The 17,849-nt window shown below is 39.6% G+C and overlaps 1 protein-coding gene across 1 annotated transcript in view; it reads right to left on the reverse strand.

Annotated features, from left to right (window-relative positions):
- Positions 1–543: 543 nt before the first annotated feature.
- Positions 544–17,849, reverse strand: part of SPATA16 (spermatogenesis associated 16) — a 197,691-nt gene continuing 180,385 nt past the window's right edge. Inside the window, 1 exon segment of the mRNA XM_036447738.2 lies at positions 544–869. Coding sequence (XP_036303631.1) covers positions 747–869 — 123 coding nt within the window. The 3' untranslated portion in view covers positions 544–746.

Below are 17,849 nucleotides of genomic sequence, written 5' to 3' on the forward strand. Positions count from 1 at the left end.
TCAGCTATACTACATATGACTATTTCTATAAGAATCAAGAAAGTCTATAATCAGTTTTTTTTTCATTTTTTATTAAGGTATTATATGTGTACATATTTTACCATTGCCACCTCGCCCATAATTAGTTTTATAATTTTAAAAAATTGCATTTATATTCTCTGTCCACAGATCTCCACATCTTAATAACTGCACATGACTGTGTGCATACACTGTAAGCACACTTAGGTAGTCCTGGTATACCTTAGTAAATTTAAAAAATATATTTTTACTGATTTTAGAGAGGAAGGGAGAGGGAGAGAGAGAGAGAAATAACAGTGATGAGAGATAATCATTGATTAGCTCCCTTCTGCATGCCTCCTACCAGGGCATGTGTCCTGACCGGGAATTGCACTGTGACCTCCTAGATCACTGGTAGATGCTCAGCCACTGAGCTAGCCTGGCTGGGCCCTTAGAGTCAATTTTGAAAGAACAAGGCAAGTGAAAGAGGCAGCAATGGTGATTTTATAAACTATTTAACTAAAATAAGATGAAGTTAAACAAGAATCAAGTCAAATTTGCTGAAAACATTTATTGCTGCCAGTTGAGATTAATGAAGTATAGAGCCTCTTTGCTAAAGATGAGCCAAGGGAACCACCACCTCATTCCCCTGGCAACAGGCCTTGGTCATGAGCTGTCACTGTCAGGCTGGTGGGAGGCCATCATCCCTTCCTCTGGGATATCTGGTGGTAGCGCCTGCTCCTCAGTGACTAGCTTTGCTGCACGGTCTGAAGCCGCTTCATTTTTGTCTTCTGCCTTCGAGCATTTCTCAGTTTTTTAGTTTTTAAGAAATTATCTTCTAATTGGTATAGAAAGTCTTCAACTCGTCCAACCTAGGAGAAATAGATACAAAATTTGTTGTTGTTTTCCCAGGTTTTGTATATGTAGGAAGATGGTGATGTATTTAAAATTAAACGACACATATAGGTCCATGTTGGGACAGAACTGGTAGAGACAGAAACGACTAAACATAAAAGGTTTCTTCTGTCTCTATTTCGGGTTCCCCTGTGTTAGGAATGTGAAGCAGTCAGGAGGGCGTTTGCTTTACCACTCAGTCCTCCCCACTGGGTGTGAGAATCACTGGCTGTCTTTAATGGTCAGTAAAACCAGGGATTTCAAATGGAAGTGAATGGTGAAAAATTAATCTATTATCAAAATGATTGAAAGAAACAAATCTACTAATCTCAAATTGGAGATTCTTGCATTTGTGTGCCCCTGGCCAATTTGGGAGGAAAATGAGTATTCCACATTGTCTTAGGAAGAACTACTTCTTTTAAATAAAAAGAAAATTTTGGGGAAAAAACAAACATTTTCTTAAAAAATTGCCACACTCCAGGGAATAAGATAAAATAATGGATACAAATAAATAATTCTTAAAAATAAAGTATTCATCTTTCTTCAAAGAAAATTTCTAATTATTCAGTGATGGTTGAATGTGTTATGTGACTTGTCAAAAAAACCCCCACACACACTATAGAATAAAACCATTTACATATATTCTGAGTTGGGCCCCCAGAAGTCTGTAGACACAACAATTCATACTTAACCCTGATTGCCAGGACCCATTTATTTTATTAGCCTAAAGCCATTTGCTGAAAACCTCATTGTCATCAAGTTAGCTTAAGGTGCATGAGCAATATCACCTACTTAAGATAAAAAGCACTTACAACTTCAATTTCCCAATTTTGAGTTCTACTTTTAAATCACTTGATTTATTATTCATTGTGATATCAAAGAGAGTTCAGATTGCCAAAAGAGAATGATAGATGGCAGCACTAATTTATCTGTTATTTTTAGGTCTTATATCACCCAGGTGATGTAAGCTGTCCATTGATTAAAAAAAAAAAAAAAAAAAAAAAGAAGAAGAAGAAGAAGAAGAAAATAAGATAACTTATTCATACGAAAACAGTTCATTTTGAAAATTTAAAATTACTTCAGCTAAATTTCTCCAAAGACACATTGTAGTTTATGATGTCCGATGATTGCAGCAATCATCAAAATAATTTGACAGAATATTTTTGGATCTTGTCATGAAATCAATACATTACTTTATGTACTCAATACATTTATACTAACCATTGTATACCAAAACCATGAGTAAAAAATTAACATAGAACACAATCACAACAAATATAATAGATGGCTTTTTATTGTAACTTCAATAGTTGAGTTGATGCACTAATAATTTATCATTTAAATCAAAGCTCTTTACAATTAGAATGTTTGTAATTAGCTCAAATACAACTTAAAACCACAATCCTAAATGCAACTGTTACGCCCAGACTTCGTGATCCCCAAGGACCACCAGGGAGCCGAGTCCGATGCAATGAACAAAAGAGCCTTTTCCATGCTAGCATGGGCTCTGTCCCACTCACTTCTGCAGCATGGCAGAAGAGAGAGAGCGAATTTCACCCAGTCCAGGGGTTTTACTCTGGTCGGTGGTGATGTCACTGCCTCGGCTAACCCTGATTGGTTGGGTGAGGGCTAGGGTTCAGTTACAGAATGGAGGATAACTCTGCCCTGCCCCACAGTGGAGTCAGGAACCCATCCTCGCCCCACCCTGCCCTCTCACAACAAAAAGCTTTCTTCAATGATACAGAAAGATAATTGTTTTTTACTACCCATTAGGTAATGGTGGTTATTTATTTATTTATTTATTTACTTATTTTAGTTGTGTTTATTAACAACAATGTTGCCTGGTGGATATGGCTCAGGGATTGAGATTTGATCTATGAACCAGAAGGTAACAGTTTGATTTCCAGTCAGGGCATAGGCCCAGGTTGCAGGCTCAATCTCCAGGGAGGTGAGGGGCATGCACGAAGCAGGCAATCAATGATTTTCTCTTATCATTGATGTTTCTATCTCTCTCTCCCTCTCCATTCCTCTATCAAATCAATAAAATCAATCAATCAATAAAAAAGAATAGTGTTGACTAACTTTGTTGCTTCTCATTATAAATATTACAGACAAAAAAGAAGCACAGATGAGTCATTGGAATAGGGTACTGTCTAATTAAGCTGGAAGGTCTAGTGTGCAAACTATGTGCATGTCTCACCTGGCCTGTGTTCACCTTCTACCTGGTCATTTACATGCTGACATTCCAACTCATTCTAATGGTACTGGACTGATCTTTGGAAAATCTAATCCCAATCGCATTATTCTTTTGCTTTACATACTTAATTAGACTCCCACACCCTAAACATGGCTTACACTGCTCTGGGTGATCTGGATCATTTATTTCACTTTCTGTGCCTCAGTCATGGTTCATCTTTCAGTTATCTGAGCACAGCTGTGCAATGTTCTCTGCACCTTTGATCCTCCTAATGCTCTGCCCTCTGATGGAATTCTCCCATCTGAACCCTTACACATCCTTTGAATTTCAAATTCAATATCAGTGTCTCAGGGAAGTCTTTCTGGAGAGCCCAGACCAGATTGGGTCTCTCAGTAACATATTCCCATAGCAACCCATTCATTTCTTGGCATATTGTAACTTTTTTTACTTAATTATTTATAATGATTTATTTAATGTCTTCCCATCTGGGCTTTAATCTCCATAAGACAAGAAATAGGTCCATATTGTCCACTATTTAGAGCACCTAGGATATAGTAGACCCTCATTAATCCTCCTCTTTGATAATAGAGCTGACACCAATGTGTTTTCCCAAACTCAAAGTGATGCCTGGTATGGAGCAAATCAGAAGGCTTTCTTTTCTCTTACAAGTTAAATAATCACTACTTTCATATGCCATAATTCTGTTAGTATTGTTTAGCTTTGAGACTCTCAAGGCAAGGTAATAACAAGATATAGTCTTCACACTTGAAACTAGTCAGAGGTAGAAAGGGCACCGCATAAGGAGTAGGAGTTGTTGAGTTCTGCTCTTGGCCTGTCTTATAACCCTGATCTGTTGGCCTCACAGAAGTGATTTGGTCTTTCTGAGCTTCAGTTTGGTGAGGAATGGGTTATCCTGGAAATTTCCAAGGACACACCAAGCCAAAAAATGCCATGACTTATATTAATAGATCAGTTAGTCCAGTCTTAAGATGAGCCCTCACATTTTCCAGATCGGAGATTATTCTCTTAGAGCACACCATTAGATGAATGACCCAGTAAGCAGTAAAGTAAGCCCATTTTAGCTTCTATACTTACTGAAGTGTAGGAGAGTTGCAGCATGTTTTTACTAAAGCTGGTTCTTTATTTTATTTTATTTTTTTTAAGACAAAGAAAGAAAAATGCTGGTTGAAGAGAAAATAGATTCATATAACTAAGATGAACAGATTGCAAATGATAGAAATTTCTATAAAGCCCTTAGGGAAATGAAACACTAAGAAATATGTAAGCATGTAAAGAAGGAAATGAGCCAGAGGCCTCATTAGACTTTCTTTTTGGTACAGAATCTACTTGCTAAACTATGTCAGATCGTCTACTTGGTCATTTTGGGTCTAATGTTCCCATTTGCAAAATGGGCAGATACCACTTCCCTGGAAAGGCAGAGATATGGGAAGCTGACCAAGTGAGCTTGCAGAGAATTTTGGGCTATCAGATGATTGAGGGGAACTAAAGGTCTCAGTAGGGAAGCAGATTCTCAGCTCTTGTATGGCTATCAGTTATATTCACATAAAAAAGCAAGGGTTATTCACTAGTTTCTCAGGACCTTTCCATTCTTATACACAAGAGTCTGTCAGAAGAAAGATGACTATGGAACTCTAAAACGGAAGACAGCCTGAGAATATAGGAGATCCCAAAATTAGAACACTACAAAAACAATATCAATTAGGAAGAAATGTGCAGGTTGACCAATATTATAGAAAAATATCTAGCCAGCCCAGATTTTAAAGAAAGTACATTCACACTTTCATGCAAATATTTTTTTATCTACTACATATTTGACACTGTACTAGGGCAATAAGCAAGTATGTCAAGATGTTTGTTTATGAAGAGCTCATGTTCATGTAGGAGAAGCAGTTAATTATTACTGTTACAATAATGCATAACTATTTATATGTGAACAATGTACAAAAAGCTCTGTTAGCAAAAATGTCATAACAGGGAATGTTATTGCAGGAATGTGGAGGTTACAGGAGCCAGGACTTTGCTAGGACAAGAAACACATTCCAGCCCAGCAGGTGTGGCTCAGTGGTTGAACTTTGGCCTAAGAACCAGGAGGTCAGGGTTCAATTCTTGGTTGGGGCACATGCCTGGGTTTTGGGCTTGATCCCCAGTAGGGGGCATGCAGGAAGCAGCTGATCAACGATTCTTTCTCATCATTGATGTTTCTATCTCTCCCATGTTCTCCCTTCATCTCTGAAATCAATAGAAATATATTAAAGAAAAAAAAAAGAAAAAAAGAAAAAAAAGAAACACATTCCAGACAGAGGAAAAGCTATCCACCCAAGCAAGTTTTGAGAGAACCTGGGCCATTTGATAGGAATGAGTTGCTTATAGCATAAATAGAGGCACAAGGAGGCTGGGAGTAGAGACATGTACAGTAGGAACTATAGACTGGGTCAGCTTGTAAAACATTGAACATATTTAGCTCTGTGGTTAGAAAGATAAATCTGGTGTCATTGTGTGGAGTGAAATGCAATAAGGGAAACTAGAAACAGGTGGATCAATTAGGAGGCCAGTGCAATAGGATATGAAAAACACAACAAAGGCCTCATTCAAGGATTTAAGAGACATTTAGAAAGTAAGAACTATAGATTTAATGGAAAATTCTTGGTTAGAATAAAAAGGGAGGCAGAATTAGAAATGACTATGAAATTTCTAACTTGAGATCATGATCATATCTTAATGAGGTAAAGAATACAACTCAATGAGTAGTTTTAGGACAAAAGAATGAGTTTAATCAGTGACAAATACACAGTATGGAAAAAAGCCTACATAGTTAGGAATGTTTTTAAAAAAGTGGGATTATATAATAACTTAGCCATTGGCTAAAAGCCAAAGTGGTGTAAAACTCCAATTGGAAAAGGAAAAAACAACTCACTGTTTTATAGTTTACCACGTGAGAGTGAGAAGCATTGTAGAATGCTAAGAAAATTCTAAGTACTAAGAAAAACAAACAAAAGGATGCTTTCAGTTATTCAAAGCAAAAAGGTGCTCATGACGGAGACATGACCTATTGCTGAAGACAGATGCATCTAAGTGGAAATCCCAGCTCCAGCATGTTCTTGGCATGTGACTTAGGGCAAACTTAATTGAACTTCTTGGAACCTGTTTCCTCATCTATCCATTGATTCAAAGGTCTTGGTCAGATTAAATTAAAAAAATTTATATGACATGTTTACATAGGCCTGGATTGCTATTATGTAGTAGTAGTAGTATTGTACTAATACTAGAATCTAGAAGTATAAACCCCGTAAATGGGAAAAGCACAAACCCATGGAAAAATGCATAGTAAAGTGAAGTAAAATAAAAAGCTGAACAATGTCATCTAATAGTTACTGTTTTTGGTCTCTCTTCTGGGAGGGATGCTGCCTCAGTAACTGTGCTAAGTGTAGGTGTTTGACATATGTTAGTCTTGTATTTAGGTCTCAAAGTTTCACTATATAAAAGGCAGAATTAGGAGGGGGTCAAAGGAGGTGAGAGAAGTAAGCTTCTGATAGTACATATTAGCCACAAGTTCAATATAAATCAACAGAATTTCCTGGTTACCTCACCCAGAGCTGATCGGAGTATAGACTAGTGTTTACTAGTAAAATGTATCTGTCTCAAAGGAGGCAATGGTTTTTACTTTCTCTGCTCAGGTTATATCACAACTGGGTTATCATGCTGAGTCCTGGATGGGTCCAGAGTCTGGACTCCAGATTGTATGAAGGAAGTGAAGGATCTGGAAGTGCTTAATATGAAAAAAGAGAAATATAGCGGGTATCTGTGGTGTTCTGAGTTTTATCAAAGTTGTTATATGGAAGAGGTGCTAGATCTGTCTTGTGTCAGCACACACATTGGAAAGAGAGTGTTATTTAGATGTAGAGGATGAACTCGACTCACAGTTCTTTGACTAGTCACATGACTTCACTTTTGAACTTTAATTTTCTCATATCTATTATAAATAAAAATTAATAATAAACATAGTCTAGTTTACTGGGTTTTTTTTTGGTTTTTTTTTGTGAGGGCTTAATGGCTCGATGTTTGTGCAAAGCTCTTCATAAATGGCTAACCCTTCTACAGAGATTATGATAGGACCTTTGTGGTGCTTGGAGGTTTCATAAATAGGTTCTCAATAAAACTTTGAGAACTGATGCCGAAACTGGTTTGGCTCAGTGGTAGAGCGTCGGTCTGTGGGCTGAAAGGTCCCGGATTCGATTCTGGTCAAGGGCATGTACCTTGGTTGTGGGTACATCCCAAAAGGCAGCTGGTCGATGTTTCTCTCTCATCGACGTTTCTAGCTCTCTATCTCTCTCCCTTCCTCTCTGTAAAAAACCAATAAAATATATTAAAAAAAAAACTTTGAGAATTGAATGATTAGCAAATGAGTAAAAAAGCAGACATATCAACATTAGGTACAACTGCTTTCCACAGCTATTTTAACATGGAACGGACTTCAGGGTGAGGCATGGCAATCCTCATCACCAGAGGTTGGAAATAAAACATGATTGGAAATCATTTTAGTGGGCATGAAGTATTCATGAGTCATGTGTGAACTGAAGCAACTTCTAAAATCCATTCCAACTTTAAAGTACTAATTTTATGATGTTTACTTTGGCCTGGATTCACGCTACAGAAATGTGTTCAGTGGAAAGAGGACACATTGCAATTTGCCTTGTACCACATGGTGAAGTGCAGCATGGAAAAGAGAGGGATCCAGCCACTTCTGCTGCTGTGGTTTTTGTCTATAATGAACGGTACTGACCTGGTTAATAGAAACACCCCCCGGGTACTGGGATTCTTGGGCCTCCCTCATATCCTATGTATCAGACTTTTATCTTGCATCCAAAGGGTCCCTCAGCTTAACACCAGAATGTAGTTAACAGCCCACTTTATTTCCTTCTCATCCTATAACTGCATCACATCACTTACTAGTACTAAAATATTTTTCAACTCATGATTTTATATTTTTGGGCATATCAAAATTTAGGATTTTCTACTGGATCCTGGGATAAAAACAATAACATTGTTACAGATTGAAATAATATACCTTCCCCACATACAACCACTTCATAAGTCACTTTTGGTATGGTTAAGCCAAAAAGTTTTTGAAATTTTCTCCAGTAATCTTTTACCATAAAATGGGATTTTATCTTATATATCCAGTTTTGTATGTGGGTGGAAAATCTAGTGATGGCCTGGGGTCAGGTGACCCTCTGTGCACGTGAGGGCTCCCTAGTGAAGGAGGATTGCTATTAAGTTCATTGGTGCATAGATCCAACTTATTTTCACTTGATGATTGAAGGCATGGGAGCCAGTGGTGAAAGCAACTTTGATTATTGTGTGAAGGCTGGCCATGACACCAACGACATCGCTGAGGAAGAAACTGGATTTCAGGGCAAAGACAGTTAGGAATGGGAGCATTCTAAGGAAAGAAATGATAAGAAGCTCAACATGAGCAAAGCCGGTGAGAGATGGTGACATTCAGGAGCAGCACAGCCTACCAGAGCTTTGAAAGGGGTGTCATTTCAACGAGGCGGTTGGGAAGGAGAGTCACTGTAAAGATCTGGGCAGCCCTTTTTCCTAAAGTCATTTAACATCAAACATTACTGTGATAAGTTGAATTTTATTTCCCCCAAATTTGTATGTCGAGATCTTAACTCCCAGTCTTTCCAAATGGGGTCTCTAGGAAGGTAATAAAATGAAAATGAGAGCATTAGCGTGGGCCCTAATCCAAAATGCTGGGAACCTCATAGAAAGGGGTACTTTGGACACACACACAGGGCGATTGCATGCAAAGATGAAAGCAGAGTTACGATGAAGATTGTCAGCAGACTGCCAGCAGTTGTGGGAGAGGCCGGGGACTGATTTTCCTCATGACCCTCAGAAGAAATCAACCCTAATGACACTAGCATCTCAGATTTCTGGCTTCTAGAACTGTGAGACAATACATTTTTTGTTGTTCCAGTAATTCAGTGTGTGGTACTTTATTGCAGCACCCCTAGTAAACTAATGTTACTACTAAGCCATAAAATAAGAGGAAGCCCAATTAAGTTCTAATTTTCCCCTTAAGCATGACTGGTGCTTTTTAGAATTCACTTTCCTGCTGTCTGATGCTCTCTACTTGCTTGGTGCCTACTGCACAGGCTAAGAGTGTACCTTGGGAATCAGGATGGTTTCTTTCCAGGAATGGCAGTGAGAGGAAGTTGACCTCAAACACAAATATGGGTAGGTTACCCTGAGGTGAAAGGCACTGGGTTTGAATTGGGACTTCCTCTTGGATTTCATATAGTCTGGATCAAGGAGAGAAGATAAGGTTTGTTTACACATGTTTGCGCCTCAGGGGTTGGATCCTCAAAGGGTTTTTCTTTTTAGTAAAGGTTTTAAAGAGGTCTCTTAAGAAAAATGGTACATGGAATAAGAATCGGATTCTTCAGGGATAAATATCAGGTTTATATGACTGCAGTGGTGGTTACAGAATGAGGGTGTGTTTCTAGCGATCAGCAGTGTGGACCAAAACCCTTCATCACAGTGGATTTGATAACATTCGTTTCTCTGCTCTGTTCTAGATTAGTTTCCAGGCCAAACGCTTTTAAATATTTATCATCCAAAATGGTTTGAATTTTAATTCTAATTAGAATTACAATTGTTTTCAAACAGGCTTGAAATTAATTTCTAAAGTAAAGTTAGTTTCTGCTATTCACCATATAGCATTTTTCTTTAGCTTTTGGCTACCATTCAAACAGACAAACAAGCTCCAGATTTCCCCTTTTTTTATGTAGAGAATTTGGTATGATATTGTGTTATAGTCATAAAAGAACAACACAAAATCTGAGGCACCTACTGCTGAGTTGTTACAAAGTGTGCAAAAAACTTCTTGCATTACCAACTCAATTGGAAATGCCCATAATGGTAGCACTTTTTATTATGTTTAGTATACAGTTAAAGAACATTACAAAACCTTGCTTCCACTCTGTCTGGGAAAACATGTGTTATGACCATTGAAAAATTTTTGAACTTGAGCCTTAGCTGGGTTGGCTCAGTGGATGGAGTGTCTGCCTGTGGACTGAGGAGTCTCAGGTTCGTTTCCAGCCAAGGGCACATGCCTGGTTTGTAGGCTCAGTCCCCAGTAGGAAGCATGCAGGAGGCAGCCAGTCAATTATTCTTTCTCCTCATTGATGCTTCTATCGCTCTCTTCCTTCCTCTCTGAAATCAATAAAAAAAACACACACACACATGTTAAACAAATAATTTTCAACATTTAATGGCATAACTTATTTGAAGGTTTGAATGTATTTTTTAACTTTTTACTTGGACATAATTGTAGATTCACATGCATCAGTAAGTAGTATAGGAAGAATCTTTAAAAAAAGTTTTTTTATTGAATTTTTTTGGAGAAAGGAAGAGAGCGGGATAGAGAGATAGAAACAGCAATGAGAGGGAAATATTATCAATTGGCTGCCTATTGCATGCCCCCTACTGGGGATTGAGCACACAACCTGGGCATGTGTCCTGACCAGAAAACAAACTTGTGACCTCTTGGTTCATAGGTTAACACTCAACCACTGAGCAACACTAGCCAGCTGAATATTTTTACTCTCAATGTAGTTTGCCCCAGTGTAACATTTTGCAAAATACTATATAATAAAGAGGTAATATGCAAATTGACCATCACTCCAATATACAAGATGGCCACCCCCATATGGTCAAAGATGGCCACCCCTCTGTAAACACAAGATGACCACCATAAGATGGCTAACAGGGGAGGACAGTTGTGGGTGATCAGGCCAGCAGGGGAAGGAAGTTGGGAGGGACCAAGCCTGAAAGAGAGGGAGGTTGGGGATAATCAGGCCTGCAGGGGAGCACAGTTGGGGGGAACCAAGCCTACAGGGGAAGGCAGTTGGGGGTGACCAGACCAGCAAAGGAAAGCAGTTAAGGGCAACAAGGCCAACAGGCCAGGGTAGTTGGGGGGAGGGGGGGCAGGCCTGCAGGGGAGGACAGTTAGAGATGACCAGGCCTGCAGGGGAGGGCAGTTAGGGGCAATCAGGCCAGCAGGGGAGTAGTTAGGCGTTGATCAGGCTGGCAGGGGAATGGTTAGGGCTTGATCAGGCTAGCAGACAGAAGCGGTTAGGGGCAACCAACAAGGCAGGCAGGTGAGCGGTTGTGACCCAGCACTCCTGGATTGTGAGAGGAATGTCTGACTGTTTAGGCTCGATCCTGGTGGGTGGTGGTGGGGGGGGGGGAGGGTCCTTTAGCCTGGATTGTGAGAGGGCACAGGCCAGACTGAGGGACCCCACTGGTGTACGATTGGGGCTGGGGAGGAACATGGGAAGTTGCCAGCAGGGGAGAGACCATGGGAGGGTTCCAGGGCATGTCTGGCTCATTTGGCTCAGTTCCAATTGGCTGGACCCCAGCAGCATGTCAACCTACTGGTTGGAGCATCTTCCCCCTGATGGTCAGTGCACATCATAGCCAGAGGTTGATTGGCCTTAGTATATCATTAGCATATTATGCTTTGATTGGTTGAACAGATGACTGGATGACCGGACACTTAGCATATTAGGCTTTTATTATATAGGATTATAAGGTACTCACACTACCTGTGTAGTGTTATAGTATTATTTGTAAGTGGACAGGGATTAGTTATAAATGTACATTTTATTATTTATTTATTTATTTATTTATTTCCTTATCATTTTCTTTTTTCATTTTATTAAATTATTATCTGTGTATATATTTTAACATTGCCTCCCCCCTCCCATACATACCCTCTCTCCCCAGAGTTTTGTGTCCATTGGTTGTACTTATATGCATGTATACAAGTCCTTCGGTTGATCTCTTATCTCCCCCAGATCATTTTACATTTTAGGGCAACCACTAAAAAAAGTAAAAAAGAAGTATAAAACAATCCCATCAAAAAATGGGCAAAGGACCTAAATAGACACTTTTCGAAAGAGGACATACAAAAGGCTGAGGGACATATGAAAACATGCTCAAAATCACTAATCATCTGAGAGATGCAAATCAAAACAACAAGATATCATCTCACACCTGTCAGAATGGCTATCATCATCAAATCAACAAACAACAAGTGCTAGTGAGAATGTGAAGAAAAAGGAACCCTCTTGCACTGCTGGGGGGAATTCAGACTGGTGCACTCATTTGGAAGACAGTATGGAAAGTTAAAAAGTTAAAAATGGAACTCCTATTGGACCCAGTAATCCCACTTCTAGGACTATATCCAAAGAAACCAGAAACATCAATCAGAAAGAATATATTCACCCCTATATTCATAACAGCACAATTTACGATAGCTAAGATTTGGAAACAGCCTAAGTGCCCATCAACAGATGAGTGAATTAAAAAACTGGCAAATCTACACAACAGAATATTACGCTGCTATAAAAAAGAAGGAACTTTTATAATTTGTAGCAGCATGGTTAGAACTGGAGAGCATTATGCTAAGTGAAACAAGCCAACCAGATAAAGATAAATATTACATGATCTCATTCATATGTGGGATATGATGATCAACATAATTTGATGCATAAGAATTGATCCAGAGACATATGACTCTATAGACCAGCCATTAATTTCCTGATTCTTTCCTTTATCCCATTCATTCTACTGTAGAGTCCCCCCCAGTGGGTTTTAAAATTTGGTTTATTATATCTTTCAGTTCTAAAATTTCTATTTGGTCCTTATATAGGTTCTATTTTTTTTTTTTTTTTGCTGAGATTCTAATGTTTCATTTGTTTTAAGGTGTTTGTAAATTTTAATTGCTCATTAGAACATTTTTTTAATGACAGTTGTTTTAACATCTTTGTCAGTTAGTTCTTATATCTCTAACATCTCCAGGTTAGCATCTATTGATTAACTTTCTTCACTCAGTTTGAGATCTTCCTGATTCTTGGTATGATGAGTGATCTTAGATTGAAATATCGACATTTTGGATATTATGTTATGATACACTCAGTCTTATTTAGATCTTCTGGTTTAGCTTGACCTGATATTACAAGGACAGGAGAGGTACTGCCTCGTTACTGCCAGTAGGGTTGGAAGCCTTCATGGACATCCAAGCTTGTTCCTTCTGGATGAGGATGAGCAGTCAAGCTCTTCACTAGGTTTCCACTGACCCTTCCCTAGCTGGGAGGGGTAGGAGACCTCATCACTGATCCTCCTGTGGCCTCCATTGACATCAGACCGAGGTGGGAGGCTCATGATAGTAGGTGGCTGGAGAATTTTCTGGTTCTCTACTAAGCCTCTTCTGATACAACCACAACAAGTGTGGGGGGGAAAAGTCCCTGCATCTTATGGTCCAAATATAGCCTACACATATACTTTTTAAAAAAAGTTTTTTTACTTGCCCGGCTCTGTGTGGTCTCTGTGTGCTTGCCCGGCTCTAAAATGGTTCTAAATGCTGCTGTTTACTTTACAGAGTTGATTACATGTGTTTATGACTGTGATGTTGGGTTTTAATGCACATAAAATATTTTAGGACACTATTTGTTTCAGAATCTTTTTTTCTTCATTTCCCTTCTCTAAAAACTGGTGCGTCTTATGGTCCGGTGCGTCTTATGGTCCTAAGAATATGGTACTTTTATTTCCTGAATTAGTTTTCCCAGTTGCTTCTAAATTTCTTTAACAATATGATAAAGTGAGTTATTTGGGAGCTGAAGGATCTTCTCTCCAATTAAGAGGTCTGAGGAAGTTAAAGCCTCTTAAATCAGTAATTTAATCTCTAGGCTAGAATCTCTCTAACACAGATCCAATGTCACCTCCTCAACAGCCATCTCATGCTCCTCTCCACAGTCTTTTATCCAGCACAAAGTCATTCTAGCAGAGTTCACATAAGCTTTTCAGTTTGGATGATGCTAAGAAAAATGTGTTTGTTTGTGCTTACAGAATTTGTAGTGTTTTAGATTACACTCTTGTTCCTCTTCTACATGCACCATTTTAAGAAAGTCATAATCAGAATAACAAGTGACTCATATATCCTTCTAAGGATGCATATAAATGCATTTTTGTTTGTGCCCTTCTCTAAAAAGATGGAAGGTATAATGAATGCACTCTAAAAGACTGAATGAGCTACAAATCAATTGCTCTGAATTCTGTATTAATCCCACGTTTAATACAGAATGCAAGATGTCCTATGGTTCATTTAGCTACCAAGTGGTATAAGCTATTATTCTGTTATTCTCCAGAATTACTAAGGATTGCAAAACTTAATGTATAAAATACATGCAACAAAGTGCTAGGCCGTCAAGTAAGAAAATACTTTTGGTATTTTAAACAGAGTAACTTTAAGAATGAACTGCAAACTTACTCTTCAGTTCAAAATACACTTGAGATATATACTCTTCTACCTCATGTCAGAATACTTCATTGAACTTCTGAAAGATGCATTTTGAAAAGTGTTTACAAAGGTAAAAACATCGATAGGTTTGGAGTAACATGAGCATTTCTAGTTTCTGGGTTAGTAGCCTCCCTATATTATCTCCTTAGTGAGACAGGCAGAAAGAGAGATCACAGGAAGTGAAGCAGGTTAACAATATGTTGTCCAATCCCAGCCCCAGGGCTCTGTGATGTGAGGTTAGAGCTTGGAAGGCTTATGCCAATATGTACTTCTGGACTTGTGTTTTCATTGAGAACCTGGTGTATTTCAGAATGCTAATTCAGATAACTCACCAGACAGTGGCCCTCAGAGTGACAGTAAGTCCACTACAGGAACAGTGAGGCTTCCAAGCTGTTTTCTTAAAGTTTTGATGTTGTAGCAGAAGTGAAAATGGTGAGATAGAACAGCCAACCTATACATGATATGTCTACAAAGGGAGGGATGATGAGGGAGGACAGTAAGAGGAGCATGATCTAAGGAGATAGTGTGTGGCAAGGTTTGGATTTGGTCAGGGAGCTGCTGCAAAGCAGTCTGGATAAGTCCTCTGCTGGGCCAGTGAGCTGTGATCTAGAGAAAGTCAAAGAATGCCTGCAATAGTCTCTAGCGCTTTAATCCCTCTCACTGCCCACGAGCAGACTCAAAGGTGGTTTCCTTGGTTATCTTATAGCTAGGGTCAGACCATGTTCTTTATGCCATTGACCTTTAGTATCTGCATTTGGTGGAACTTAAGCAGTCTAGCTAATGATTAAGAATAGAGCCTTGAACACAAATAATCTGACTCAAAATCAAACCCTATCAATACAAACTTGGACTTGATTCCATTGTTAATTCTACAATGCTCCTTTGCATTATCTTTCAGTGGAGAATTAGTGACATGTCCCTCATAGGGTTATTGCAATTATTGAAATGATAACTTGTTGAAATGCTTGGCACACACTAAAAGATCAATAGTAATCACTGATGATATTTGTCATCATTACATTATTAACTTATTTATTGGAGATACATTTTTCTATGCCTTGTTTCAATTGCTCTAGCTATTTGAAAGCAAGCTTCAAAAACTAACATAGCTTGATAATTTGTTGAGCTATAGTATTTTATTAAGTACTAGGGGCCTAGTGTATGAATTTGTGCACCTTGAAAGGAACCGTGGGCTGCAAGGCTGCAGTAGGCACAGGGGTGGATCTCAGCCCATCTTCTGAGACCCCACATGGCCCCTCCCACTGTGACTCTTGGTCCCCTGTCTCCTGGCAGCCCCGCTCCCACTGCTGTCACTCCCACAAGCTAATGGCATCAACCTCAACCTTGCTTGCACCCGCTGATGGTGTGGAGCAATTGGGGCTGGCACCAGCAATGGGTGCAAGCAAGGCCAGTGCCGTCAGTGGGTGCAAGTGGTGGCTGCTGCCCTGATCACCCCTCAGGAGCAGGGGGAGGTGGAGAAGCCCTCAAGGGTAATCAGGGCTGGCAGCTGCTGCTTGCACCCGCTGATGGCGCTGAGGATTGGGACTGGCACCGGGCACCAGCAGCGGGTGTGAGCAGTGGCTCCAGCACAGGCTGTGGGACAGCATTTTGGCACACGGGAGCAAAAACTTTCTAGTAATCACCAGAGGCTCGCTCCGATGACAGTGACTGGTGCCCTGCCTTGCTCTGGTGCCCCTGCTCACCTGCTCCACCATTCCTCCATGACCAACACCTGCTATGTTCCATACACACACCCTATGGTCAGCGCACATGATAGTGACCAATTGTTTGGTTGTTCAGTTGTTCCAGTTGTTCTACTGTTCAGTCTATTTGCATATTAGCCTTTTATTATATAGGACAAGAGCACAATGGCAATTAGTTTTGTTTGGCCCTTGATAAAGTCCTGGTTAAAAATGGCAAAACTTTTGAATATATGCTCCCTAGATGCAGGCCATGCTAGGATTCCACTAATATACAGAAGTTTCCTGCAAAATCAACAACATTTTAGAAGAAAATATTTCCTGCCAATAAAGTATGTAATAGAGGCCTTCCAAATTTTTGAGGAATGTCCATGTACAGGTGGACAGTGAGTGATTAGCAATTACACTTGTTGAAAATGTGTAACAAATTAACCATATGCTTTTTCCTTTAAGTCAAATGAGAAAGATGCTGTTTGGTTTACATAATTGAAATGTGCCATTTAGATTTGGGATATGTTCTGTAGCTGGGGGAGATGGCCAGAACCAAAGCATTTGGTTTTCTGTACTCTCCAGGCTAGACCTGGTAACATTTGAGAATGAGGTCTTCCAATTAGGTCTGACTGCCCCAGGGCTCAGCCTGTGACCACAATAAGAGGTTTGCCTGGGCTTTGATGGAGGCCCCCCTACTACAGCTACTGACCTGGACACCTACTGGCACAAACTCATTTATTCCAGGAACCACAGGGATTTACTAGTATTTCCTGCACGTGGCCTCTTCATCCCCTCGGGCTTTGCCTCCCTTCTCTTCCTCAGAGCTTTTCCCCACCCTGCCCCCAGCATGGTCAGAAATCAGCACTTAGATTTCCCCATGATTTGCATTTTGCCATGGATAGAACTGCTTAGCAGTGCTTGGAGCACGCACTGTAAAGGAATTTGGGGATATGCTAATGCCAAAGCCCGTAACCAGAAGCTGAGAAGATTCATAATCAAATTGCAATAAATCTGCAGAGACTCTTTAAAGAACAAGACACACAGGAAAAGCCCGATTGCTGAAAAAACTTGCAAATGAGTGGTACGGCTGCTGAATCTCTGAAAAGACAGCAGTACTTTCAGAGAGACACAAATGCATGCCCTAACCACAGATTAGTCAGACCAAATGACTGGCCAGTGAATGATGGTGCCGCCTGTGCAGTCTCTCTCAGGAGGGTTTCTGGGAGGATTTCAGGTTGGAATGCTGATGTGGAAAGTAAATATAATGCTCCAATTTGCTCTTCCTCCTCCCTTCTCAACCAACTGCCCCTGGCCCATCTCCCAGATTTGTATTCTCCCCTGCTTGCTTTGCCTGTATCAGCCTGGAACAGAACAGCGTTGCTAAGTGACATACAATTCTCTCCCGTTTTCATCCCAACAGACCAAATTAGTATATCAATGAATGTCATTTCTGTGTACGTGTGATTTATAAGTTAAGATTTTCAGATTAAAAAAGGAACATAAAAAGCTAAATAATTTTGAATAAGTTCATATGGATGATTTAAAGATATCTACCTATACTGCACTAGTAGGATTCATTGAAGATCATGATGTACTTTGTGATATTATAATATTCGATGAAATATAAAAGTAGCATTACTTTCATGAAAATTTACAGGACCATAATTATATGCTAGGG

Source organism: Pipistrellus kuhlii, unplaced genomic scaffold (genome assembly GCF_014108245.1).
Source record: "Pipistrellus kuhlii isolate mPipKuh1 unplaced genomic scaffold, mPipKuh1.p scaffold_m20_p_2, whole genome shotgun sequence".
Taxonomy (NCBI): Eukaryota; Metazoa; Chordata; class Mammalia; order Chiroptera; family Vespertilionidae; genus Pipistrellus; species Pipistrellus kuhlii.